The following is a 27,937-nucleotide window of genomic DNA, read 5'->3' as shown; positions in this document are numbered from 1 at the left end:
CTCAAACAACTGACTGAATAAAAAAAGTATTTGTTCCGCTTGATTACGTTATTGATGTCTTTACGGGTCATTAGATGTGCAATGACCCGCAGCGAAACGCATGCGCCAGTTTCAAAACAACAATGCAGCAAAAAAACTAAACAGAACTGTACGTCTTCAAATATCTTGATTTTTATTTAATTTAACGCCGCAATTTAAACTTGAATACTGTTTTTTCTCTTTCAGTAATTAAAGTGTTAAAATTTGACTTTTTAATGCAAGTTTTTCAGTCTATTTTTGTTGGATCTAAAAAGCAAGTCTTAAACCGTAGCTTTTCTATTCAAAGTTGAAGTTTTTATTTCTATTTATGCTTGTAATCTTTAGACAAAAAGTGGTTGGTTAGACACTTTGAATGTTGTTGTGTATTTTGTCTTGTGATATTTGGATTAATAATGACGCAGTCTATCATGATTCAAGTTGGACAGTGTGGAAATCAAATTGGTTGTCGTTTCTGGGATCAATGCCTCCATGAACATGCTTTTTACAGCAAAAATGGAATTTACGATGATGCAATATCCAGCTTTTTCAGGTATTTTAACGAAACAAAATTTTACCGTTTATATTGTCTATTTGAATTTGCCAAAAGTGCCAGTCATCGACAAAACATTTGTCATCGTATTAATTCCACTGAACCAATGTTACCTGAAGGAAATAAACATTTCTTGTAAACAGATTTTTTTACATGGCAGCTAAAATTCATGCCTTTTTGCATTCAAATCATTCACATGGGCCAGTGTATTTATAATAAACACTTTGATTTAATTCAAAACTTACAGAAACACAGAAACATACAGTGATGAGACTTATGACCTTCCAATGAGAACTGGATCAAACAAAATCAACAAACTGAAAGCTCGAGCCATTCTAGTTGATATGGAAGAAGGAGTAATCAATGAACTGTTACAGGGACAGCTAGGTAAGAAAACGAATGAGATATAATAAACATAACTTTGATAGTGATTGTAAACTCAAGTCATATAAAGCCTGCAAGATTTGCAGAATAAGAACAGATTTTAACTGAATATAATCCTCCCAATTCTGTAAAACAATTGAAAAACGTCTTTAAACAAAAAAGTACAACAAACTTGACATTGTTACTTAAACTCTAGCAACAAGGATAATAAACATTACCTCTTTCATCTTTCACGTTAACCATTTTCACATAATATATATATATATTGCTCTTTAGGCGAAATATTTGACAGCAAGCAATTAATCACAAACAGCTTTGGTTCTGGAAACAACTGGGCTGTTGGGAACAAGGAATATGGAACGATGTACCGTGAGCAAATAGCAGAGCAGGTGAGGACTGATTGACCATTACCAAATTTTTACAGTAACATTTTAGGGATTTTTCTGAGATAGTTAACTTTCATAAAAATCATACTACCAACAGAGTTTTTTGTTAATTTTGTAAACCTGTCCATGTTATGTTACTGAAATAGTTTTATTTTGAATTTATAGCAGCATGAAAAAACTTTTTGATATTTTTAACTGGTTTGAGGTGAAAACAATTTTAAATCTTTGTCCAAACATAACTGCAGTGGTTGAGACATAGACTTATTATCTAATACCTTTTAACTCCTACCATACTTATTTGCAGGTACGAAAGGCAGCAGAACTGTGTGACTGCTTGCAATGCTTTTTTGTTCTCCATTCAACTGGTGGTGGTACTGGGTCTGGTCTTGGAACATCGCTCCTATCCATTTTGCAGGTGTGATGTCAGTAGCACCAAATATCCCCTAATGTGCATTACAAAACTTGCACTCCATCAAGCTGTTTTATACACAATTTACAAATTTTAGCAGCTGTTATGTTTTACGTTACAATTTATAGGAACTGCTTTTATGACATCTCTTCTTCATCTACTTTCTGTGTTATGCTGTTTAGGATGAGTTTCCTGAAGTTTACCGATTTGTTGGAGCTGTTTATCCCTCTAGTGACGATGATGTTATCACCTCTCCGTACAACAGTATGCTAGCAACGTACGAACTCACAGAAAAAGCCGACTGTGTGCTTCCAATCAATAATCAAGCTCTGATAAATATTTGCAACAAAGTTCAGCAGGTCTAACTTTGCAAGTACTTTTGAATAAACTTAAGAGACCATACAAAATACTCCATTAATTTTTCTAAATGTATTTTGTGGCTTATTATTAGATTTATTAGTGTTTTAATACTACACACATTCGGTGTTATTTACCCTGATGAAGGCAACCTGTATAGGACGTCGAAACGTCGATATAAAAATACTTGCCAGAAGAGTTCTATAAACTTGATAATGTTTTAATAGTTTGACATTTCTTTTGGTTTAGTGATATTTATGTGATATTTTAGGCTGTAAGGTCTGGAAAGTTTGAAAAGCCAACTGAGAAGAACGCGAAACCCTTTGATGCAATGAACAACCTTGTGGCCAACGTAATACTTAATATGACAAGTTCATCACGATTTGAAGTAAGCAATTATAAGTTTATTGCACGACTGATGATAATTCATTGCAGAACACAAAATACATGTAAATGGCAAAACTTGTATTTTTTTTAAATGTGGTTAGTCACATAAAAAGTATGGTCAGATCAAAATGATGATGGTGTATGAATAAGTAAAATACAATACCAAGAATACATTAGAGGCGTCACATTTAATGATTCAAGCACCAACAAAAACAGCATTTTATTTTGTTCTGGAAAAACTAAATGTATTTTGATGTGACTTGCTTTTTAGGGTTCGTTGAATGTCGATTTAAATGAGATTGTTATGAACCTGGTGCCTTTTCCCAAACAGCACTACCTTGTTTCAAGTCTATCCCCATTATACATTTCTAAAGATGTTGCTTTGCCACCACGAAAACTTGACCAAGCATTTGAGGATTTATTTTCAAAGGTACAAAAGTGTCAAAAAAGGCTTATTTAATGTTTTTTGTTCAGTTAGCAGTATGTTTTTTGTCATTTTTTATCTGTTTTAATGTAACGTTTTCTACATTGTAATGCCTTTTTTGTCTTAAAAATTAGCAATGCTTTTAGGGTGGAATATTTAGCTTTCAACTTTATATATAGCTAATTTCAAAGAGTATTCCTTTTCATTTTTTACTTCATTAACCCAAGCCACAATTTTTTTGGGAAAATAACTGTCGTTTTTAAATTCAGGATCACCAACTTATGTTATCTGACCCCAGACACAGTTTATACTTGGCTTGTGCTTTGATGGTCAGAGGCAAAAATGTTCAAACATCAGATTTAAATCGGAACATCGCAAAGTTAAGTCGCAACCTTTCTTTTGTCAACTGGAACCAAGAGGGCTGGAAAACGGGTCTTTGCAAGTGGGTTCAACAGTTAATAATTTTTAACACATTTCTTTTACAGCAGTTTGTACTGCAGTGGATATGCTTCTGAAAAAACTAACTTCAAATTTTGCCAAAAAATTGTAAGTTCTAAAGAAATATAAGGTCATAATGCAGTTAAATATGTCAATCATGGTTAAGTTACTAAGGAAATACCCAAAACATATGCATTTCATGGTTGTAAATTTTGAAAAAAGTAATAGTTAAATTGGCTACAGGCTTTCCCTTCTTGTTTTGCTTTATATTCTTGTAACTCTTGTCAAAATTGGCTTTTAGATTTTCATGTGACCCTTAAATTATCGTTTCAGTTTACCACCCATCGGACAACAGTACTCGCTTCTCGCACTAGCCAATAACACCTGCATTCGACACACATTCACTGACCTTAAAGACAGGTTTGTGAAACTGTACAGTCGCAAGGCACATGTTCATCACTACGAAAAAGTGGATGGGTTTGAATCCTTATTGTTCGATGAAAGTTTAAACTCCCTAACTGGGATTATCAAGGAATATGAAGAAATGGAAAAGACAACTTTGTCCGGGACAGCCCAATCAACTGATCGTCTGCAGCTTGTTTAAGCATAAAAAGCCAAGTTTTTTTCCTTAAAGGAGCTCAGTGACAACTGTCACTTAGAGTCATGGGGTTATGCTAGAAAGATGGATATGTCAAGCATTGTGATAATTATAGTTGGGGGATTCAGCCGGTTTGCACCGGTTCTATAGAACCGTCTCACGAAATTTTAGATCAGTAAGCCGGTTATCATTACTGGTTACTGTAAATGGACTTTTGTAACAGAACCAGCTAAAAATATGACTTTTGTGATAGAACTGGCTAACAAAAATTTGAATTCCATCACTGGTTGTTGCATTTGATTGTAGCCAATTCCTCAATGCAATTTCACTGAACTTTTGCCCAATTTAAACATTTAATTTCATGTTCGATTAAATAGCTTCAATTCCATCGTAAAGTATGTCACCGCCCTCTGCAATGCTTTGTTCCTTGCGGCTGCGAATGTGATCCAAAGTGTTGTCGAAATGCATTTGGATCATTGAGCTTTCATCAGAGTCCTTGAGTTCTTTGATTTCATTCTGTATCTTTTCTATTAGTTGGTTCAATAGCTCCATTGTGACCTAAAAATATGATAAAGGTTTACCACAAGAATATAACTTACATTGAGTTTAAACATTGCGTCTAATAAGTTTTTGTAATGACAAAAAAATGGATTAAAACAGAGAAATTAAAATGAATTATAAAAAATAAAATAAAAAATATTTCATTTAAAAAGTATCATATATATGTATAGATAAATATATATATATATATTAGACAATTTCTCTACTGCATAAATATCAATGAAAATTGTGAAATAAAAATAAATTTATTTTTCTACTGTATTTCTGTTCTGGTGAGTTTGCAGATTAAGACAAATTTAATGAGTTTTGTTGAGCTAAGAATGTCAAGTAGCCCAACTACTAAAATAGCTCAATAATGTCATGCTCCTTACTATTCTTGCCAGTAATTTAATAGGTCACACGCAGCCCAAAGGCAATTAGCTCAAACCGAAACTGTAACAACCAGTTTGTCAAGATTAACTGAGCTGCCCTTGACTACAGTTTTCCCCAAATGACAAAATGTTTATTTAAAAAAATATGGTAAAAAATACAATAAGACTTTAGGTTTCAAAAATATTTAAAAAAATATATGTGTAATAAAATGATGACACAGTGCAAAAAATTGCATGCATACATACACAACATTCGGCATAAAGTATTAAAAATATTGCTTGATTTTAGTGACCAACAACTTTTCTCATTCCTACCCCTATCCACATGAGTAGCCATGTGTAGCAGACAGTGTGCTATTCAATGGATTTCCTGGCTATTGTTTATATGTATCAGGACACCAGTGCGAAATTTAAATTGCTACACAAAAGCAAGTAAGATTTCAGTTTACCTCGGTGCAGCCACGCTCATAGAAGAACAAATATTTGTTTAAAACTTCCACAAACAGTTGAATCTGAACGGCAGATTCCATACATTGATTGGCAGTTCGAATAGCCTTCTTCAAGCACTCTAAAACTCTCCTGGAATCTTGCATCTGGAAAAAAAAGCACCAAGCTACTTAAAACTGCCATCACAAAAGGTTGAAGGGAGGGCTTTTGTAAACACAAGGTTTATGTGCACAAGACAGCTATTGTAGCTTGGCATAGGAATAAGAGTGTCAAGAAAAAGGCATTCCAGCCAAAGTGGCAGAAGTAAGCTACGTCAGGAATTTAAGTTCAGACAGGAAACGTTACTGATGATGCAGTTTGTGCGGTGAAACCGGTTCAACTGTGTTCGCTAATATGTGAGTTTTGTTTATATTTTGGTGTCTAGACAGTAATGCAGAACCATGTTTAGATAGGTTCTTATCAATGCAACTTCTTATTGCCTTGGGGTGGAAAGTGTTTGGGTCAGTAGTGTGCAGAACACAGTGGTAGAAAATAAGCAGAAAAAGTTTAACTTCAAATGTAGACAATGTTATTACTTTTTGAAAGAAACTATTCTTTTAATAATGCAGAATTGCCATAAAAAGACTGCCTTGCTCTGTTTTAATGGAAATGTGAAATTTTAGGAATTCATTTTAACAGGCTGTTTGGATATGCAACACAAAAGCATTAGAAAGTTTTGGGAGTGGAATAAAAAAAAATCTTATTTACAGAAAAAAAGCATGGTAGAAAGTAAAGTCTCAATTTTAAAATCAATAAAACATTGGTATTTTGTTTTATTACAATAATTTTAACAAGTTGTTCTTTTTAGAACAGTGTGTAAACTTAGTTAGAAATGGCTTCTACAAACACACATTCTTGCAATTTATGGAACCACGAATACACTGGAAGCATAGAGGCAATATTCAAGCTAGTGGAACTAGTGTTTGGCGGTGGAGCATGGGGAATTATAGCGGTCTCCACAAGCAGCTTTTCCGGACTTACTGGTCCATTTGCCTTTTATATGTGGGTTGTGGTTGGTTCATGGTCGGTCACCTTGGCAACATATCTTCTGAACCTTACAAGCCCAAAAAGTTGGAACCAACCAAGTTTTAATGATCTAGTGGCAGCAATGTGTTTTGGACTTACACATATTATTGCTGCGATCGTATTCTGTGTTTATGCTTTTGAGTATCTACAATGGCCTGATCGGTCTCAAGCAATCACCATCGCTGTGCTTGTGTGGATTACAACTGTGGTTTATTTACTTCATGGATGTTCAATAGTCACATACTTTATGTCAAGTGGGCCAAGGTAAGGGATTTTTTTAATAAAATCTGAGCAGTAATAGTTGAAACAGTGTTCACCCAATTTAAATGTTGTTTTTGTAAATAAAATGAAAAGTTAATAAGTCATTTAATAATAAAAATAGTGTAAATGTAATCCAGTATTTTGAAAGCCTATAAAATTAATACAGTCTTAAAATTCAAAAAAAATCGGTTTTCAAAGAAAGTCATAAAGTTCGAAACTCCAAAATCTTGGTTTGCAAAGAAAATATTTACTTGGTAAAAGTCACGATCCAGACAAACCAAGCAGGGAGAATTGCATAGAACTGAAATGCCTTTAAACGACCCTGCAACAACTTCCTATACAATAGTTCAAATCAGTCATACAAGTTTGCAAACCATAATACTTGCGTCATTACACAGGGACGGGGAAAATGGAAAAGTGAATTGGCTTTGGGAATCGATTAAAATACCATCGACACCAGCTGCCAAGCCAAACCTAAAGCGGGCCCAAGATAAACCACTTAGCGACGTCATCTCAAATCCGGTTGCTATAGCAACATACGGTCAGAGCGACGATGGCCGCATGCAAGTGGATCACGGTCAGGCTGCTGGCCATGAAATTGTTGATAACGGTGGCCGAAGTCATGACCATGAAGGGGTTATTTATGAGGACGTGCCCATGGAACCAAGTGCACCAAAAATCGACTATCGTACACAACAAACTGACAATGAGAACTTACATGAAAAAATGCAACAACAAAATAATGTAAAGGTTGTGGAAGAAAATGAATATCTTAATCCTGTTTAAACTGGAGATTCCAATCACAACCTTTTGTAGCTCGTGTACATAGCGTAAAGTTAAATATTTGGCTTAAGGACAACGCAGAAAAAGTGACATTCCTGTTACAGCTCAGTAAACAGGGCAAGGTAATAATGGAGTGATGGTAAACATCTTACGCACAGCAAGTAGTTGCTCCGTTTGACACATAGAAGTTTCAAGGACCTTGTTTCACAATTTTTGCCAATAACATGTGGACATTGTTTGCTTTACACATGTACCAATTTTTTTTGCGTAATATTTTATCAGCTTTAAGTTCCAACTGAATCCTATATTATTATGTGAGGCATTTTTTATTTTCTAATTAACTTGTTAAATATTTTGTTGTTGTTTTTTACTGAATTTACTAATGAATCCACACAATTATTTCTCCAATATGGTAAAAGATTGTTTTTGCACAGTTTGCCCAAATTTGGGCTCCTTTTTTATACAACCTTCTTATTTTTTAACTGTCATCAAAAGGTAGAAAGATCTAACTGAAACCCAAGCCAACATGCTAAGGTCTGTTGTGGGTTAAGCATAATGAACAAGAGTTTTAAAAGGAGCTATAAAACATCTTGTTTTGTATGGTCTACACCAGGGGTGGGCAACCTACGGCCCGCGAGCAACTTTTGAGCGGCCCGCGACTCATATTTTATTTTGATCGGCCGGACGGAATGTATGTGTTAAAGCCCATTTATATACCAAAGGGTTGTTACATTAAACGATGACAGTTATTAGTTTATTACTAAGAATAGGCATTGTTACGTACAAAGACAAAATTATTGTGTATTTGACTTTGGCTAGCACCGCTATGTTATTGCATGACCATCAATACGGCCCGCCACCACAATAAATCACTACTTTTTGGCCCGCGCATCCAAAAAGGTTGCCCACCTTTGGTCTACACTAAGGCTTTTAACCTGCTTAGTACAGGCAAACTTCAATATTGAGTGGGATGCACTATGACACACAAAAACACCAGATCATGTTGATAGGCTAAGAGTTTCTTTTTTTGAATGTTTAAAATGGGAGTAAGTGAAAATGCTACAGTTTGGTGTGTACCAACTTACCACAACTTTATTTAAATGATCTTCTTTATTAGATTATACCATAACGACTTAATGGTTTGGAAAAGCATTTGTTAGCTTGCCACTAGTCACACAATTGTAATGTGTTTGTTACTATTTTGTGTCTGTGTTGCCATTTTTCTTCTCCATTGTTTCTGATTTTTATACAGCCGACCAATGTGTATGTTTTTGATGTGAGAAAAAAAGCAATAAAAAATATAACCCAAACAGACACAAGTAAGAGAAACATAGTGCCAACTTTTTATCACAAAGACTTCCGGATAATTTATAGTTTAGTTGTGAAACAGATTCATTTTTCGTTGCCTTGGGTGTCTGTTAGATGGTAAGACGGCCAGGAGGCTTCAAAAAAGTAAACATTTTAAAGCAGGGGTGGGCAACCTTTGTTACTGTAGGGCCTATTAAAAATGTCAAAATTGGATCGCATGCCGCACATGTGCATCACACAAAGTGATTTTGCTTTGTTTCTTACCAAATATGCTTAACTACAAGTATAATTCGTATTTGATTCTAGCCACATTTTGCCAGATCGCAGAAAACTAGCATCAGGCATATTAATCAGTTTAAAAATATGTAATAATTGGACTCGTTTGCCAGTACTTTTGAAATCCAAGCGTCTCTGCGGGCCACACAACCTTTAATGAAGGGCCGCATGCGTTTTAAAGCATGTTGATTAAGTGAGCTCAAAGTAATCATTACCTATGGTCTGTAACCCTAACAACATTTATTTCGGGAGTCTGATACTAAAAAATGTTGAAAACCACTGGCATAAGTGAACATACTTTGTAGTTTAAATTGAATGATAATACAGCTATTGCAGCTACTAAAACCAGGACTAAATAATTCAGCTTTCAGCTTTTTTGTACATTTAAAATGTCCATTTACAATAAGATTAAAAAAACAGTTTGCGTATATTTAGATGTTTGTTTAAACAAAAAGTTTTTAAGGGAAGACTACTTTTGTGGAATCAATTGCTAAAAACAAGGTCATTTCTGCATGAGGTATAACACTGTAGGCAGAAAAACATTTACCAAAAGGAGTTTAGCCATTGCAAATATAGTTTACAATGGATCTCCAATGTTTCTGAAAAGAGGAGAACTAGTTCCTTACTCCAAACCCTTACTGCAAATATGAACAAGTTGGCAACACCTGAGCGAACTTGTTTAAATCACGACAAAGTCAACATACCCAAAACCACAAAGACTTACAAAGTGTACACATTCTTATGAGGCAGAAATGATTAACTTGTCATACCTCTTGTCCTTTAGTTTCTTGGGTCCTTCCAGACCAGAACAGATGAGCGACATGGGCCACTGCCCTTGACTGGTCAGGCTTCTTGAGTAATCGAGAGGCAGCATGCGCACATTGCGTTCTTAGTGGGGCGTGGCTCTCCTCACTGAAGCAATGGCATCTTTCAACTGCACTGACCATTAACAACACTGCAGCTAGTTGGGCTCGACTATCAGCTATCTCTTCTTCATAGATTGAGAATGCCTACACAAAGCAACATGTTAATGACATAACACCAACGAAAATGTGTATGGTTTTAATCTGTGATCCAAATTTGCAGATACACTATCGTTAGTTATTACTTTTCACTATGTGACATATGTTTTGTATCATGTTCAATTAGTTGAGCATAGACAGAAGCTTCCACAGTACATTGAGACCACTGTGAGCATTTTTAAAAGTAGATGTTGTGACCACACTCTAAATTATGCGCATCATAGATTTTTTATTGTCTGTGGGTGTACACGCAAACTCTCTGAGTACACTTAGATCCACTGTAAACAACATTAGATGTGCACGCTGTGGCCATACAACAGTTTATGTGCAGCATAGATTTTCTATGTGGTTTGACACACACACAAGTTTACCGAAGAGCACCATTACAAATGTTAGCAGGCATTTTTATTTCAAGCATCAATTTCCTGATGCACTGAGTAGATCAAGTGATGCACAAGCACACGGGCAAGACAAAAACAACTGTTAGACACATTTTACAGTTGGAAACCTGAAACTTTTGAAAATTTAACAAGGCATTGGGTCAATGACATCATGAAAACTAAACGAAGAGTAATAAGAATTTTATACAAGTTTGAATGGTCTACGTTAAGTACATGTTTGGCACAGAAATTAATAAAAAACATTGTAAGTATGATGGTAAAATAGTTTGGTAAAATCTATTGACAATTTCTGCTGTTTATTTATTTGGGTCATAAAGCAGAGCATCTACCAACCATTAACAGAACTTACTTGAGAAATAAACTCATATGCTACAGCTTCATGGTTCTCGAAGCCAAGCTCTGATGCAGTTAGCGCTCCTTGCAGAAACAATCTCAATGGGAGTTCAGCGTAATCTTCTTTCGACAAAGTATTTATGATTGTTCTGCTCGTTTCAAATATTTTTGCACATTTTTTCTCCCAACGATCATCCTAAAAACATAAATGCATTCTCCATAAACAAGAATAAATGAATCACAACTTCTGATCAAGCTAAAGTTCAAACAGTTTGATAACAAGTAAAGAATTGACTCTGGTGAAGATTTACCATAACTTACTTTTTGTTTTTTGTGCAAGACTGATTTTGTGACATTTTGTTGGTTCAGTTAGTATTTTTTGTCATAAGTTTACACTTTTATGTTGTTGAACTTATGTTTGTTACTCTCTCAATAATAAATATTTCTTTTCTGTTTGTTACTTTTATTTTTCACTTTTTTAGTGATTCTATTTAAATGCGTCAATGTGTCAAAAAAACTAAGATTTAGGAGATAATTTTTAACATATATATATGTAGCAGTCGCTGGACAATTAAGTTTAAAACAACAGGTGCAGTAATTGACAACAACAAAAATTTCCGCACCTCTTCTCTGATTTCCTTGTAACGTCCGGCAAGTTTAAAAGCTGAGAAGATGAGGGAGGGAAGAGTGTAGAGCATCCGATTCTTTCCTCCATTCTCAAAGTGTGTCCGGGCTTTGTTTAAGATCTAGCAAAGAGAAAACTGGTTAGCTGTAAAATTCTTAAAATCATTAACACTGAAAGATATCAAGAACCAAAACTAACACAAACTGTGCAAATACTTTTTCATTCAGCAAGTGTTAAACAAAAATCATAAGCCCCCTAATTTTTTTCATATTTTTTTGGGTAATCATGGAAAATGCAGAATTACAGAAACTTAAAAAAGGTAAAAAAAACTAGAAGGGTGGCTTAGCACATATTGCCCTTGCATATACACTATAACCTATTTTAAAACATAAATATATTTCCTATGCTTATTTTGTATTGGGTCCCATATTAGTCACCGTCGTTTATAACTTTAGTCGTTTCTGCAGGCAAAAACTCATGGGTCCCCACACATGCAAAGTTGAAAATAATGCAATTCAAGAGATAACCATAAGAAAGTCGGGTGTTGTAGGGTAAAACACAGTGATCGGCACTGGGCTTAAATAATAATGCTATGTAGAATACAAACTATAAAATTAGATTCACCCCAGATATTGTTTGAAGTATGTCCTATTTAACGTTTTAAAAAACTGACCTATTTTAGGGGGCTAGTAGGGTAACTAATTGGGTTCGACACACAAATTAAAAAATATATAAAAACCACAATGACTCAATCAATAGTACTGCAAAATTTCAGCCCAATCCGCCAATGTTTAAAATTTCGACCACTAGAGGTGTTTTGAGCAAGAACCGTTAATGTTTCTGACGTCATAGGGCTGTTAACAAGCCCCTAACTGCCATGGCGCAAAAACGACCACCAAGCAACCCACCAACGAGCAACATACAACTGGTTGCCCTTGTCACACTATTGAGCAACAGAAATCTTTCATTTGCGGTGCCCAGTAACATACAAATACGTTTTACACTTTAGGGGCTTGTGGGGTAAATGTTAGGACTACAGGGTTGAACACAACAATCGACACCTATAAACGGCATACTTTTCAAGAAATCCAAATTTCAGCCAATTCTGACACTGTTTAAAAACTCACCCATTTTGGGGGGCTAGCGGGGTAAATACTGGGGTTATCAACAAAAACAAAGTGGGATGCACATCTACATGAATATATCTACCATCTGTGTAAATTTCAGCCAAATCCATCAAACATTTGATGGAAAAACGAGTCGGACAAACTTTGGGTAAAAACACCCATTTTAGGGGGCTAGCGGGGTAAATACTGGGGTTATCAACAAAATCAAAGTGGGATGCACATCTACATAACTATGTCTACCATCTGTGTAAATTTCAGCCAAATCCATCAAACATTTGATGGAAAAATGAGTCGGACAAACTTTGGGTAAAAAATACCCATTTTGGGGGGCTAGCGGGGTAAATACTGGGGTTATCAACAAAAACAAAGTGGGATGCACATCTACATAACTATATCTACCATCTGTGTAAATTTCAGCCAAATCCATCAAACATTTGATGGAAAAACGAGTCGGACAAACTTAGGAAAGAAGAAAAAAAGAAAAAAAAAAAAAAAAAAAAAAACAATTCGAGTAAAATGAATATGTGTCCCCTTCAGGGAAGGGGACCCATAATTATTATAAAACAGAAGCAATCAATTTGAAATGACAGCAACAACTGTCTGCATTAATTTCACAAATGCAATTTTTCTACATAAAATATAACAAAACTCCACAATTGGAAGTGTTTTTCCATTACTGGTTAAATGCAACCAGCTACAAGAAGTAACATATTTACCAAGTAATGCTGATCTGGTGAATCAGAAGATAAAAGATGAATAAATCTTCCCATTAAACCCTGTTCATCCATAAAATCCTCTTCATCAGTATCTGCAGGTTGATCAGCTTGTTCTTGCACAAGCGGAGAAATTAACATTAACAGGGAGTGAGTCTAAAAAACAAAAATGAAAAGATGTGTTTGTTGCACTCAGGCATTTGTAACCTCTGGCCTACAAGCCAAATGTAGGCCATTGAATATAAGTTGCGCGACTTGCGTCCAGCTAAACTATTTTTATCGACTTCTGGAGAGCAATTTCCATTATTTTATGTTTTCCAGCAGATTAGTGCACCCAATGCTATTTTCTCGGACTAATAATAATCCGGGTAAAATTACTTGCAAATATTAATGGTAGCCGCTAACCCAATATAAGCATCCCACCAGCCGCATTGATGAGACCTAATAAGCGGAAACAGTGTGCACTGTCTGCAACTTATCATTTATATCAGTGATTCTCAATCTTATACGGACCGTGTACCACCTGACAACTTTCTCTAGCACTGCGTGCCACCTCCTAAACCCTGTTTGAATGGATAGACCAAGAAATAGGGCTATTTTCTCTCGGTAATTTCAAAAGGCTGTACAAGACATGAGTTTCGCCCAAACCAGGGCTGATCAATTGGGTCAGTTGAGTTGCAATTTTAGATCAGACTTAAATTAGGTATCACAGAAAGCTGCTCACGTACTACCTGAAAAGTTCCGGCGTACCACTAGTGGTAAGCGTACCACAGTTTGAGAACCACTGATTTATAGGCTTGATGCTTGTTATAATATAAGTGTGTTTGGGATGCAACTCATCAACAGAAAATGAAAAGGATTGTTTGACAGTTTCTTGCTTTATCAAAAAACAAAATCAAATGTGATTAATTGTACATTGGTTGATTGGTGAGTCTTACTGCCTTGCTGTAGGTAATTTTTTCCTTTGTTTTTAGGGATTAAATGCATAAAGGTGGTAATATCTTACAGACAAGGGCAATCTCTGTATAATACATTAAACTGACCTGTTCTGCAGTTGGTATTACAGTTGAAGAGTCCAAGGCATTTGTAACGATTTTCACCGCAATCCTTTTTCTTGAATTATAATCCAAGTATTCATACAGCGGTGCAAAATACCTGCATAAAAGTTTTATCATATTACTGCAATAAAAAGGATGCAAAGGAACGTTTGGTAGGTGGAGTGTGAACAAGAGTGCCAGGAAATCTTGACTTTTTGATGTATAATCTAGTTTTCTGACATAAAACTAACATCTAAATGTCTTCATGTTCTTCAACAATTTGACATTAGGGTTATATGTCAAAATAAGCTTTCATATTTTTTGTTGCACTTTTGTCAATATTTATACAGGTCTTGTAAAAAAGTTAGAAAAATGCTTTCAGAAAAAACAAACTTACTGTAGTTTAAGAACTGTTAGAACATTGTTGTAAGCTTCAATTGGAACGCTAAGAAGGGTTGAAACCTCTTTGCACAAAGTTGATCCATTCAACACTCTAAAGAATGTAAGCAAATCCAATCAAATGGTTTGTTTATTACCAATAAACTATGAGAAATGACTTTTTTCAAGTTAAAAATTTAAACACTTGTCAGGTAAATATTTTGTTTAATCTTTAATCCATTTTTGGAAATAAAAAAATAACAGTTCAGCCCTTTTTTGAACAGTCAACCCTTTATTAGATCCTTTGTATTAGTTTTGTCAACAAAAACAGACACAAGGGAGACGATATACCAGCCCAAGCATTGAGATGATATCATTTTGAGATGTGATGCTTTGAAATGTCATGTTAGTTATCAATACCTAAACATACATTTAGCAGATGTTTTAAAAAGTGTAGTTTGGTTAACCAATGCACAATACAGAAAAATGACTTGTCAAAAAAATAAACACAGCAGAACACAATTTATTTGTCCACTCTCCATAGGGCTGTAAAATCATGCCACACATGCTCTTTACCCCCATCAAGTGTTTTACTAAAAAAATCCACACTTGGAAATTGCAAAACCTGTTTTAATAGGAATATGTTGTACTTACGATTGTATGTTGGTCTTTCCAAACACTTCAACTGTAGATTCTAACACTTTATCCATGTAATCTACGCGATCAGGATAACACTTAAACGCAAGGTTTACAAGTGCAGTTTCCATGGAAACTATGTCTTCCAGTTTCATTTCTGGTCTCGTCTGTGTTTTGCAAACAAAGCAATTATGATTAGGTCGTCTGGGAAACAGTATTTTCACCTTACCGGAAATTTGGTGCAAAGTGGCAGATACAAGTACTACATTTTTGTAATCAAACATATTTTTACCCTTTTCAATGCCAAGTGAAAGGGTCATTTTTTTCCGTTACTACTACGTTAAGTATATTCTCACTCAAAAAACTGTTTATGTTCACCTTAATGATAGCTCTAACTTGTTCAGAGAAAATATCAAACAACATGATATCAGATGGGATTCCTTCACCGTCGTCTCGTGACACATAATGTGCCAGTCTGGAAATATAAAAGTTTAAATTTATAGATAGCACATAAAAGAGAAATAAAATACATTAGATATTGTGTGTTACAGTCAATTTTGTTAGATAACATATTTTATTAGAAATATTTATCAGTATGCTTTAAAACAGAATTATTTGTTTACCCTAAAAATCTGTAACATAGACCACATCACTTATAACTTGTAAGTTTATTAGTAAAATTTGGTCTGACTTATTTTAAGCACCATTACCAGTTTGTTTTTAAAAAATAACCAACATTTTCATAGACCTTAATAAACTTGTGCATATTGTTTGAAACTAATGACAAAAATACTTTTCACCTGTCAATCAGGGCAGTGATCGTGTTTTTCACGTTCACTTTTGGGTGCAGGTCAGCGCAGGCATGAAGGAAACTACGCAAAGTTTGAAGATGAAACTCGTCCGGAAAAACCTAAAGTTACAAAACCCAGTAGGTAAAAAATAGAAATATTATTCTTACAAGAAATACAACCCTAAATTGGAGTAAAGAACATTTTCTACATACACATTTTTTTTTTTAAATAGTTCTAACAATAAAATACAAGCCTGCATTCGTGTAGCCATTTCTATATTTCCATAAGCGCTGCTGCCATTGTTAAAAATTCAATACCAGTTTTCTAATATTTTCTCGCTATTTTAATAAATAATGTGGCTTGAAACACTTAAAAGTTTAACTTGACTAACTTTAAACTTATTAAAAATTCACATGCTTTCCTAATTAAAAAAATAAAAAAAACTGCTTGTTTGCAAATGTTTGAACTGTTAATTAGGGACATTTTTCTACAGTAGTTCACTAAGTGGAAAGAAATGTTTGAGTAAATACTTTGCACAAACCTGTATTATGCATTCCATCAGATATTCCTGTGCAATCGGATCGTTGCAATTTACAACCTGCTCCAAAATCCCATTCAAAACAATCTGTAAATATTATTTTTATTTACTTTCATTCCTTGTTTTTTTACCAGACGCATCTTTACACATACAACATGTCACAAACAATGTACAGAAGAAACAATTAAAACCTATTTTATGCAACTAACTATTACCAAGTTTATAGAGCTTTTCTGGCAAATGTATTTTTATATCGATGTTTGGACGTCCTATACAAGTTGCCTTCATCAGGACCTGTATAGGACATCGAAACAACGGAATAAAAATACATTTGCCAGAAGAGGTCTATAAACTTGATTTTATGCCTGGCAGCAATAGCTTATGTATAAGCAGTACCAAATTTGTCTTTGTTAAAATTTGGATATTTTAGAAATAGTTACTGGGCATTATAGTAATTGTTTTCATGCAGAAATGCAGCAACAAAAACAAAACTGTCAGCTTACAACACATTTCAAAAAGTAGCAAATCAGATTTACCTTTCTGTAGCTGTTTACATCAACTCCATCCAATTGACTCAAACGGACAAGATTTGTTCCAACTAAAATTCTTAGTTCCTGACGCTCCCGTTCACGCTTTTCGCGTTCTCTGCTGTGACCCTGCAGACAGAAACAATTTTATTCAACTGTGAGTGACATTTACCTTTCTAATACAGCAGCTAAACAAATGCGATCTAATCCACACATGTAGTTTGGTATTGTAAAAAACAAAAGTTTTAAATGATTTGCCTTCATAACAGTCATAATAATGAATTTTTGCATGTAGAATGTCATTTTTGTCAATAAAGATTTCAATAATAAGATTGCCTCAAAATAGAACATTACATCAAAAGGCTGTTTGACCTTACCAAATGTTGCATTCGAACCCACAGTTTATTCATTTCAGCAAAATTTAGTAGAATAAAATCGATAGCACATTGAACGGTGGCTGGTGCTTCTTCAGTATCACTAAAAACAAAATAATATAATATGAAAAGTTTTTAAGCTGCAACCAAGCCTATTTACATATTTTAAGCATTGTGATAAAAGTTTACATACAAATATGTAAAAAACATTATGTGCCCAACTGCTTTCAACTGTTGTGTTGAAGCTAGTGATCCCCAATTTTTTCTGTGTGGACCCCCAAACAGCAGTTTAATTTAAAACCACCTTTCAAAAACAAAACTCATTAGAAAAACATTTTACAGACAATATACCAAGTTATCAACTCAGCTAAAAGTAGATAATTGTTTTTCAACCTTTACACGTAACCTTACTTTTGAGTTTGACCAATTTTTCCATCTGGCAGAACATTTTTGGTGCACTGTAACAAATAGTTACGTAGGAAGAGTCCCCTCAAAGGATGTTGAACACCTCGACACATTTCAACAAGATCTTTAAGAATTGTCTCACAGGCTCCAGGTTTCAGCTTAATGTAGACCACCCCAACAGTCACCAAAAGATACCTTTTAAACAAGGGAAATGAAATTGGCTAAATTTGCAAAATGACACAGACTTAAATAGAGAGTCAGTCTTCAGTAAAGATGTTGTAATGCATAACAATCACTTTGCATTAATGATGACAACAGCATTTGTTGGTATGGCTGGACATATGCAAATAGGTTACTTAAAAAAATGACAGAAAATATGTACATGGTATCACATTTTTTCAAGCATTTTAACTTTTGCTGTTTTTTTCATCGAAGTTATCAATAACAATCAAATGTGTGACTTATATACAAGTTATGGTTTAAGCCAGGGGCGTGCAACACACGGCCTGCAGGCCACAGTCCAGCCCGCCAAGCTATTTAGTGTGGCCCCCACCAACACACTGATTGAGATAAAAATACAATTCTCCTGAAAATTAAGCAAAATTTTCCACTAGTTTTTGGTAAATCTCCTAAGTTGCTATACCATACATAACAAATATAAGCTAAATCGGCGCTTTCCCACAGGTGGATCATACAGCAGTTACAGCAAGTCGTCTACTTCACCGAATGTGACGTAACAATTCTCTGTGTCTAGTAAACAATTGTTTTGTGTTAAAGCCAGTGTTGCACTGAAACTCTGTATGTTGTAGAAAATAAATTTATGGATTCATTTGGAAGAATTTTAAATTTATTGTGCACATGAAAAAAAGTTATGTCGCCTACGCTTGAGGTCTGGATTTGGTTATACGACCCACCGACGAAAACTGTTGCACACCCCTGGTATAAGCTCTTATAGTTTCATGACAAAAATAAATTCAGTTTTCAATGTGAATGTTAAAAGTTTGCTTACAGTCGTGGTATAATGTTGCCAGCATACTGGACCAGTTCATAGAGATCAGACACATGTCTTCCTTTCTGAAACTCATCAGTGAGGAAAAGCTGCAGATGTCTCATCTCATCACAAACAGCCATATCTAAAAAGTACAACATCATGACTACACCACATAGAAACAACAATCAACTTTAAAAAAAGAATTAATTTTTGTCTTCACTAAGAATTGTAACAATTATCTGGAATATTTAATCAAATGAAGTATATTTCCTGACAAATAACAGTCTACAGTTTCAAATTCTGCTTAAGTAAAAACAACATAAAAACTCATGTATTTAAGTTTTAAACACATTTTTCTGCATCTACCCTAGTATAGAAACATATTTGCCTATACAAAACTGAATCATATTCAAAAAATTTTTTTTAAATATAAAATTGCCAATCAAACCATATTGACTTACAAAGTTCATAATAGTTTTTTGGAGTAAGCGCCGAAGTACGAAGTTCCTTTAAGAGTTCAGAGGCATGTTTCAGTCCATCCATCAATTTGCTTTTATCCAGTTCTCGCTTCATATGAAAACTCTCCATCTTCACCACTTGGAGTGCTGCATCTAGCAACCTTTCTTGTTCCTCTGAGTTAGAAACTGGAGTTTCACCCATTTCCGATGCTGGCAATTTCTGCAGAATATAATCTATGAAAACCTGTGATGAGAACAAAATCAATTAAAAACGAGTCAAAAAGCAGTTTTCCTTAGATTAAGTAAGACAAGTAAATGTAGTGCACAACCTTTAAATGGCACACTATATACGATGACAGCTGGGTCTAGTTGTCAACACAACAGCAAAACAATTTGTTTGAATCAGAAAACTAAAGTCAAATAGTTTTTGTGCTAATAATGTGGAAACATTAATTTATCAAAACATTGTAAAGCACTACCTACTATCAAGGGTTACACTGTCATTAACTAATAAAACGCCGTAAACGAAATGTGGGTGAATAAAAATTATCTATATACATGCCAAATCAATTTTTTTACAAATACAATAAAAGTTTTTACAATAAAAGTCGGTAAAAAAAGAAAGCTAAACAGAATAACACTAACAAATTCTCAGTCCCAACTTAAAGCAACGCATTACGTTAGGGGTGAATTACGATTTACGAATGCAAATTGCAAAGTCAAAATTACTCAAAAATAAAGACACTTGCGCAGCGCACTTTGGCTGCATCACAACAAACTGTGGTCGAATAGTTGATGAGCCATTATTTAATACACTTGGTTTTGTCAAGAAAGCAATAGGCAACTACGTGCAGTACAAATTAAACAACAATATGTGAAGCATTTTTTAAGAAATTTTGGGAATATTATTATAATTTTGCTTGATTTCTATGTTATGGTTGATTGCATTCTGGCCACTCATGCGTGAAGTATCGAAAACGTAGATTTGCGATTTGCATTTTGTTCTGGAATTGTGTCTAAAAAATTGGTTCTTGTTATAGACATTTAACTTTCTGCTGTTGTAGGAACATATTTTAAATATATCTTGACTTACAAATTTCATTTAAAGCATAATATTTAAAATATTAATATTATATTTTTACAAACAGAAGTTGTAAAAATAAAACAGAAGCAGAATTGGGAAATTATTCATACGCCACATGTTGTTTTTGAGTTTTAGTGTTGTTTTACGAAAAGAATGTTAGGAAAAAGTTTGTTATATTTCCTCTGAAAAAGAAAAAGCGTTTTATAACCTATTGGTTTTACAGTCACACAGTCAAGTTTTTCAACAACCTAAATTAGCATTGTAGTGCCCTATTTTTGTACAGAACCAAACGAAATGTTTTTGTTAGTTATGTGTTTCAAAACTGTTTTGTGATTTTTAAGTTTTGTATCATGAATATATATAGCTTTATTTTCCTTTAAAGCTAAATTCATGAAATTACTATGTCCCATTTTGCAGATGCAGTTTTATGGACAACTTTGCTGACAATGATTTGACGAAAAACACCTAAAAATGAAACTTTTCAACTTTCTGCTTTCTCGTTCACATAGCGGATATACAAGGCTTACAAAATCAACATCATGCCTTCAAAGTCCCAAAATGAAATGGTTTTGCAATCTTCTGGGTCACTACTTTTGTCAGACAACCACAATTGCACCTTTTCTGCTTCTACCATTAATATTGATATACATCACAGTAGATAGCGGTGAAACCAAAGTTGTAAGCATTATTCTGCTCACATTTATTGTGATATTCTTTTTGGGGCTTTTGTACCAAGCTCAAGATATGTTACTGTACCACCCAGGTATGCCAGACAATGCCCGGATATATGTCAGTTCCCCTCCTGCTATTTATCCATATGATGAAGTCCTGATTAGGACAGCAGATGGAGAGGACTTGCATGGGTTTTTTCTCAAGCAAAGTGAGGATCTCATCAAAGAAGCACCAACCATTATTTATTTTCATGGCAATGCAGGTATGATAGAACTTCTGTGTGAAGTAGTATATATCTACAGAGTACAGAACATGTATTTTTGATTTCTAAATTGATAATTACAAATTAGTTGTTTTTTTAGATGTGTTAATAACTGATCAGTAACATGGAACTGTGCAAAAATGAATGTGAACTGTAATATTCTGTGTAAATGTTCTATTTTTATGTATGTAAGTGTTCTGTTTTTGAAAATTTATAGCTGCAGTCATTAGACAAATGGTCAAGCATGAATTGATAAACTGTGTACTATACTTACCTACATTTTAAAAAAACCTTGAAATCACCTGTATATTGTATGTATACTTTTAGGAAATGCTGGTCTACCAAGTGCCTTGCCTCTTTACCTAACTTGCGAAGTGAATATTCTAATGTTAGACTACCGTGGCTTTGGGAAAAGCAGTGGGACACCTTCAGAATCTGGACTTTATATTGATGGGGAAGCGGCAGTTCAATACCTACACACACGCCTGGACATTAACAAAAATAAAATTGTCCTCTTCGGTCACTCCCTTGGTGGAGCTGTTGCTATACACTTGGCATCATGCTCTCAGTGGAGCAAAGGGCGCATTGCTGCTGTGATAGTAGAAAATACCTTTACCAATATTCCAGATACTGCTATAAACCTTTTTCAAACCATCTTTCCATTTCTCAGGTTTCTGCCTCATTTCTGTTTTAAAAACAAGTTTGAGTCTTTGTCCAAAGTCAGAGACATCCATGTCCCAATGTTGTTTATCTTTGGAGACAAAGATGAAATTGTGGGAGCCAACATGTCCCGAATGTTGTACGAAACTGCTCATAATCCCAGGTCAGCCATTGTGCAAATACAGGGTGGTACACACAATGACACATGGTGTGTGTCGTCGGCATACCAGACTGCAGTGTATGCATTTCTGACAAAAGTTTTTCACCCTGAATCAATGAAGGCCGGACACACTATGCCCGAAAGCTCAGAGGAACGAACTTCTATGTCATGGGATTGGCAACAACAGATTAACAATAGTGCCTTTGCCTAAATTCCCTTTCAACTGCTGTTTAAAGCCTGTTGACAAATTATGTACAGGTAGTTCTGGTTATTAGCAAAATTAGCCAAGCTTTTTCTTGCATAAAATCAATATATTTTTAACCATTTACAGGCTACAGTGTGAAATTCTATATGCAATACAATGAAATTTGTTGTTAATCAGAATTATATCTGCAACGTTTCATTGTGATGTTTAGTTGCAAAAGAAAATGCATTTTACAGTTCTTTTTGTTTTATTTATTTTTATATTCTCTTAATGGCTATTTTAAAAAGTGTTGGCATTATAGGTTTATGTCTAGTACTGGTAACAACAATGTATTTCTCCATAATGCCAAAATGTTGTCGGAAATTAGTCAGTGGTCCTCAATCGAGTGCTTGTAGACCCCCATTTTGTGGGATGTTTCAATGGTTTGTATGAAAGGGTAAAACGGGTTTAGTTGTATGTTGGACCATGCATGCTAGTTGAATTTATACCTATAAAGGGTCTGCTGCTACCAAAAGGTTGGGAACCATTGTCTTGGTGAAGTATATGCATTTTTTCTGACCGATAACCACTGTACTCTTATGGTGAATACGTTATATTTTCTAAACCCACTCGGTGGCGTTATATACAGCTTTGTTAAAAAACAATAGTTTCTTGAAGCGACTACCGTGCTATCAAATATTTGTCGACGTTTCGTATTTAACATAAGGAAAGCTTTGTATTTTATGATTGAAGAACTTATGCGTCTGCAACTATCTAAGAGTTTGACCTTTCTCATGCTAGCTTTTAAATAACGCACATTCGTGTAACAGTCTGTCTTCAGCAGTCCATGAAAGATTTCCGTGAAGCAGAACTTGACGCTGTTTTCGTTGTGACTCCGGGAATGACAAGGGTAAAGTAAAGGTTGTACAAAAAAACCTCAAAACTTGACAAGCATTCTTTTGGACCACGACCTTTTCTGGATTTATGATTTTTCTGTATTGCTACGATTTTTTTATCAGAAAGAAAAATACAAAACTCCATTTAAAAATTACCGCTTTGGATTAAACCAGCGGTTCCCAAACTGGGGTCCGCGGTCCTTTAGGGGTCCGTGAGGCAATTTTGAGGGGACCGCGAGGCGATTGAAGTAATTCTATGAATCCTGCAATCAACTTTTGTTTTTATGAAATACACATTTAGGCTTAAGGACCGCGAGCCCTCGAAATAATGGCAAGGGGACCGCTTAGAAAAAAATATTAAAAAGTTTGGGAACCACTGGATTAAACCAATATAATGTGAAATGCGTTGTGAAAAATATGTTTACGCAAATTTGCGCTCATCATAATACTGCGTTTTATCCAAAACAATCGAGTTCGAATAGCGCAAGACGTTTGATGAATATATTATGTCGTATTTCACTGACATATTCCCCGTATTGATTTATTGCAAAAGTCCGTGTTTTATATTTAGAAATTGTTCATAATAGGGGATATTAAGGCCCAAATGAACGTAAACAATAGCTTTGTTTTGAAACATCGGTTTACCAAATTATTTCGGCCCTATCAGTAATTTTTTGCAAGAATTCGGTTTCTGACGAATCGCCCCAGTGGCGTAGCCAGGTCATGGCCCCTCCCAAATTTTCAAAGTTGTACATTGATAAACTTTAATTTAATGTAGTTTCGTCTCTCATCATTGTAGTTTCGTCTCTCAACTATCAAAGGTATATATTTGTTACCAAAAATGACTTTTGTCATCAAGTTGTAAGGCGAAATCCATGCTGTTTTATTTATGCAGACATGGAATAAATCAATATAGCGCCTGGCTGTCCAATCGAACCACAGTTTGGCAAGTCATGTGTTTGGTAAAAGCACGCCGAGCGTTAGCAAATAGTTGTATTAGACAACAAAACATTTGGCCCCTCCCAAAATTTTTGGCTGCCTATGCCACTGGAATCGCCCCATAAATTTGTAGCGCAAAAGTTGCTCTTCCGCCTGTAATTACGCAGGGTACCACAAAATGTTTTCAACTGCACAATAACTAACATCTAGTCCAGTGTTCGGCAACTGCCGGTCCGCGGACCAGAATATTATTTTGGGGTCGCGAAACATTTTGCGCGTTATTGTGTCAGTCACAATTAATGGCATACGTGCGTACATAGATTGTTTACACATCATTCCCGTGTATTAGAGGCTACACCAGGGATGCACAACCTTGCGGCCGTGTAGAGACGAGTTTGTGCGGCCGTGAACATGTTTATTAGAATATATGTACTGGCGGCCGTGACGTAAATAAAAACTCTTTTGCCAAATAGGCCTATTTTGATTTTCAAACTGCTATAAACACATTTTGTGAAACTTAAAAGAGTATTACCAGCCTAGTAGCCATATGTGCTAGACTTTTTTATGCCTATTGTGTGCAAACAATGCGAAAAAGCAGATGCCACAAGCGTCACAATATAAATTATGACGTCAAAAAATCTAAGACTGTCAATTAGTGTATTAAGTTAAAAATTAATTTAGGTTTTTTTAGGCGCCAAATCGTTTATTTTACCGCTACATGATAACAGGGAGTCGTTATCTCAAAACCGCGAGGTTTTAATCTCTTGTATTCGCTTGTTATCTAACGCCAATTATGACGTAACAAGGGTTGAATAAGGAGTTTTATGCGCTAACAATCGGAAAGTTACATTCCGGCTGGGACGCTGGTTGTTAACTGCACTAAATGCAACGTATCAACCTGTTTTGCATTTTAAAAATGCAAAATGAGTAAAAATGGATAAAAACGTTTAATGTTGTATTGTTTCGACCCGCCAAACACGTGATAGTTTGTCACGAACATTAGATCGATGTTCATTGAATTTATGCCTTCTACAGTTACCAACTTTAGTGCATTCTTGACATTGTGCAACTTAACAGTAGCATTATCGCTTTAGAAAGGCGTTCAGTCCTTGAGAATCTGTTCCCCGTGTTTTAAGCAACGATTTCGATTACCTGACGCTTATCGCTTATCTTGCAGCTGCAGTTTTGCTGAGTAAGCTAGATGGCAGCGGCGAAATCAGGAAGCTACAAAGCTGTCGCGAAAATTATTTGTTATTTCTGTCAATTGGACGGATAGAGAAACCGCCAAAGTCGAAAGTTGGATTAGGTTTCGGTCTTGTACCTTCGGGTTAAAGTGCTCGTTTTTAACAAGAAAACGAAATAGGCAACGGGACAATTGAGTGGTAGTTCGACGTGTGAATTACGTATTTAGTCTCGTTCGGTCTAGCGCAGTGGTTCCCAACCTTTTTGTAGTCACGGACCCCTTTTATAAATTGTATCGGTCCGCGGACCCCCAACGTAATTTAGTCTTTTTTCGTTTCCCGCATTATGCGTTATTATACTTTCGTTTTTTGGGGTGCAGAATTTTAATCAACCTTCACAGACCTTTAATCTCAATAAATTTCTGTACTGTAGCAGTCAATGCACTAAAAGAGATAAATTTTCTAGTGTACAATACTTAAAACAAAGCACAAATAATTCTATTGTATGTGTGTTGTGATGTCACAATGGTAACAATCACACATTTTCCTGATCCAAGGGTTTGATTTACAGTTTGCACTCATATACAGGATTGTAAAAATGGTTTGGGAACTTAAAAATATTGTACTGTTGTTAATGCTACTACAAATGTTTGCCTCCGCGGATCCCCTGAAACCGTCTCACGGACCCCTTGGGGGTCCGCGAACCCCAGGTTGGGAACCACTGGTCTAGCGTATTGTGTGGGAAATTTTCCACAGATCTAATGGCGTCATTAGGGAAATTCCCAAAATAAAATGTTGGACGTGCATATTTTGGTGCACCCTAGGGTGCACCGTGCACACCGGTTGAAAAGCACTGGCCTAGACAACCTTAAAAACCATTAAAACTAAGATCATTACAACACATCTATCTTGTTGTAACACCACTGTTTGCCTGGTAGCAAAACTTACGTTTTTTGTCGCAAGCGTAGGATACGACTTAACGTCACTTCACAAACTTTTTGACCGAATTTTTTCCACAAAACTGCCAAACATTCGGTTTCGGAATATGCGACATGGTTTCGGTTTCGGAATATGCGACTCTATCACCAGGAATTGGCACAATAAACATGATATATATAACTGGTGATTGTAAGAGCATAAACTGGTACGACTGGCGACAAGTATGTCACTTTTACACCTATTTGGACCGTTAGATTTGTCAGTAGGTGATGTATATTATACAATTGATTCAATGCAAAGGCAAGTTGAAATTAAATAGGATAAAAATAAGACTCTCAAGCCAAAAAAATCGGTCATTAGGTACAGGACAACTAACGCGTTAAAACATAAAGGCCACAAAACAGGCCTTTTCTTCTAAAGCAAGTCCTTAAAAATCTAAATTAGTTTGTATCAAGGGAAAAACTAATCAAAAAAATTACTTTAGTGGATGCAAATGAAAGATGGCCCTTTGGAGATTTAGATTGATGAAAAGTTCCATTGGTGATTGTCAGGTGATCATCGATTTCGGCCTAAATTGCAATGACCGTGTTGATGAGTTTGCTATTGCCGCTTATGCACATATCAATAAGTATAGACGAGCCTGTAATCGTTAGGCCAACTTTGTTTTAATTGCACTAGGGATCGTTTTGCAAACAAAAATCGTTTACAAAAAAAACGTTTTCAGGAATGTCTACGTGGCAGGAAAAGAGCAAAAAATATATAGGTTTCGTTGATTTTACGATTATGAGCTATTTGCCTTGATTTGAACATGTTGCCGGTATTTGTAACTTCAGTAAAATATTGTACAAAATTACAGTAGATGCTAGACGTCGTTGAAAGTTGCAATTTCAGCTGTACCCAAAAGTTAACCACCGTATCAAAACAACAGATGTGCTTCAGCAAGCGTCCAGTCAACACCACAGCCTTATTGTGCTTTCGCTAAAGTTAAACTTTATCGACATGTAGGATGGTAATTCATGCCGGAATTCGCATTAATAATGAATCGATGGTAGGACAGAAATTAACGGTGGATAAAAATCGTCTAATAACGCCCGGACAGGGCCCGTCCTCCAGGGAGCTATTGGTTATTGCTTCCAAGATGACGGTAGCCCTTGTCATTTACGCCTGTCCAACTTTGCATGCAAGGCAGTTTTTGACAGCTAAATGTTGAGCTACTTCAGTTAGAAAAGAATAGTTTGTTAAAAACAATAACAGTTTAGTTTTGTTTGCTCGTTTTTAGTTTGTCATAAGGATTTAAGGGTCAAGCAGATTTGTTACTTTTTTTTCTTTTTTTTTCAATTATGTTGCATATATTTATAAAGTTCTCTACCCAAAAATGTCATTTTTTGTTCTATGTAGTCTACTTTATAAGCAGTGCGTTTATTTTTGGTTTTGTATAAATGTTCGCTTTGAATTTCAACATCTAATAAAGCAGTGGTGTCAATCCTTATTGGGTTTAGACTTAGTAAAATCTAACATACTTGATTGCTAATAGGCCAAATCAGTGCCATTAGCATGTATATATTTCCTATTAGTTGGCCC

General features: G+C 35.2%; 4 protein-coding genes across 4 annotated transcripts; 3 read left to right on the top strand and 1 right to left on the bottom strand.

The window, feature by feature from the left end:
• Positions 1 to 367: 367 nt before the first annotated feature.
• On the top strand, positions 368 to 4,773 carry LOC145216597 (tubulin epsilon chain-like). Its single transcript, XM_080084512.1, has 9 exons — positions 368 to 568; positions 816 to 955; positions 1,229 to 1,341; positions 1,643 to 1,753; positions 1,930 to 2,106; positions 2,376 to 2,492; positions 2,763 to 2,921; positions 3,185 to 3,357; positions 3,687 to 4,773. The coding sequence occupies exons 1-9, from the start codon at positions 432 to 434 to the stop codon at positions 3,955 to 3,957; spliced, it is 1,398 nt and encodes a 465-aa protein (XP_079940638.1). The 5' UTR covers positions 368 to 431; the 3' UTR covers positions 3,958 to 4,773.
• On the bottom strand, positions 2,494 to 19,653 carry LOC145216581 (vacuolar protein sorting-associated protein 35-like). Its single transcript, XM_080084511.1, has 17 exons — positions 19,383 to 19,653; positions 18,940 to 19,063; positions 17,937 to 18,125; positions 17,529 to 17,628; positions 17,161 to 17,280; positions 16,628 to 16,711; positions 16,096 to 16,205; positions 15,674 to 15,770; positions 15,314 to 15,462; positions 14,679 to 14,774; positions 14,288 to 14,399; positions 13,248 to 13,400; positions 11,403 to 11,525; positions 10,796 to 10,975; positions 9,794 to 10,033; positions 5,333 to 5,476; positions 2,494 to 4,509 (listed from the first exon to the last, which is right to left on the bottom strand). Exons 1-17 carry the CDS (start codon positions 19,579 to 19,581, stop codon positions 4,321 to 4,323), a joined length of 2,409 nt encoding a protein of 802 aa, XP_079940637.1. The 5' UTR covers positions 19,582 to 19,653; the 3' UTR covers positions 2,494 to 4,320.
• On the top strand, positions 6,165 to 8,749 carry LOC145216630 (uncharacterized). The gene is made up of 2 exons (XM_080084514.1): positions 6,165 to 6,659; positions 7,055 to 8,749. Exons 1-2 carry the CDS (start codon positions 6,202 to 6,204, stop codon positions 7,440 to 7,442), a joined length of 846 nt encoding a protein of 281 aa, XP_079940640.1. The 5' UTR covers positions 6,165 to 6,201; the 3' UTR covers positions 7,443 to 8,749.
• A 1,205-nt stretch (positions 19,654 to 20,858) lies between the features above and the next one.
• LOC145216613 (protein ABHD13-like) lies at positions 20,859 to 23,145 on the top strand. Its single transcript, XM_080084513.1, has 2 exons — positions 20,859 to 21,397; positions 21,725 to 23,145. Exons 1-2 carry the CDS (start codon positions 20,935 to 20,937, stop codon positions 22,426 to 22,428), a joined length of 1,167 nt encoding a protein of 388 aa, XP_079940639.1. The 5' UTR covers positions 20,859 to 20,934; the 3' UTR covers positions 22,429 to 23,145.
• Positions 23,146 to 27,937: the final 4,792 nt, after the last annotated feature.

This window comes from Phallusia mammillata, chromosome 1 (assembly GCF_965637545.1).
Source record: "Phallusia mammillata chromosome 1, kaPhaMamm4.hap1.1, whole genome shotgun sequence".
In the NCBI taxonomy this organism is placed as follows: domain Eukaryota; kingdom Metazoa; phylum Chordata; class Ascidiacea; order Phlebobranchia; family Ascidiidae; genus Phallusia; species Phallusia mammillata.
Note: the sequence above shows the minus strand (reverse complement) of the source record. Positions and strands in the feature narration are given on the sequence as shown.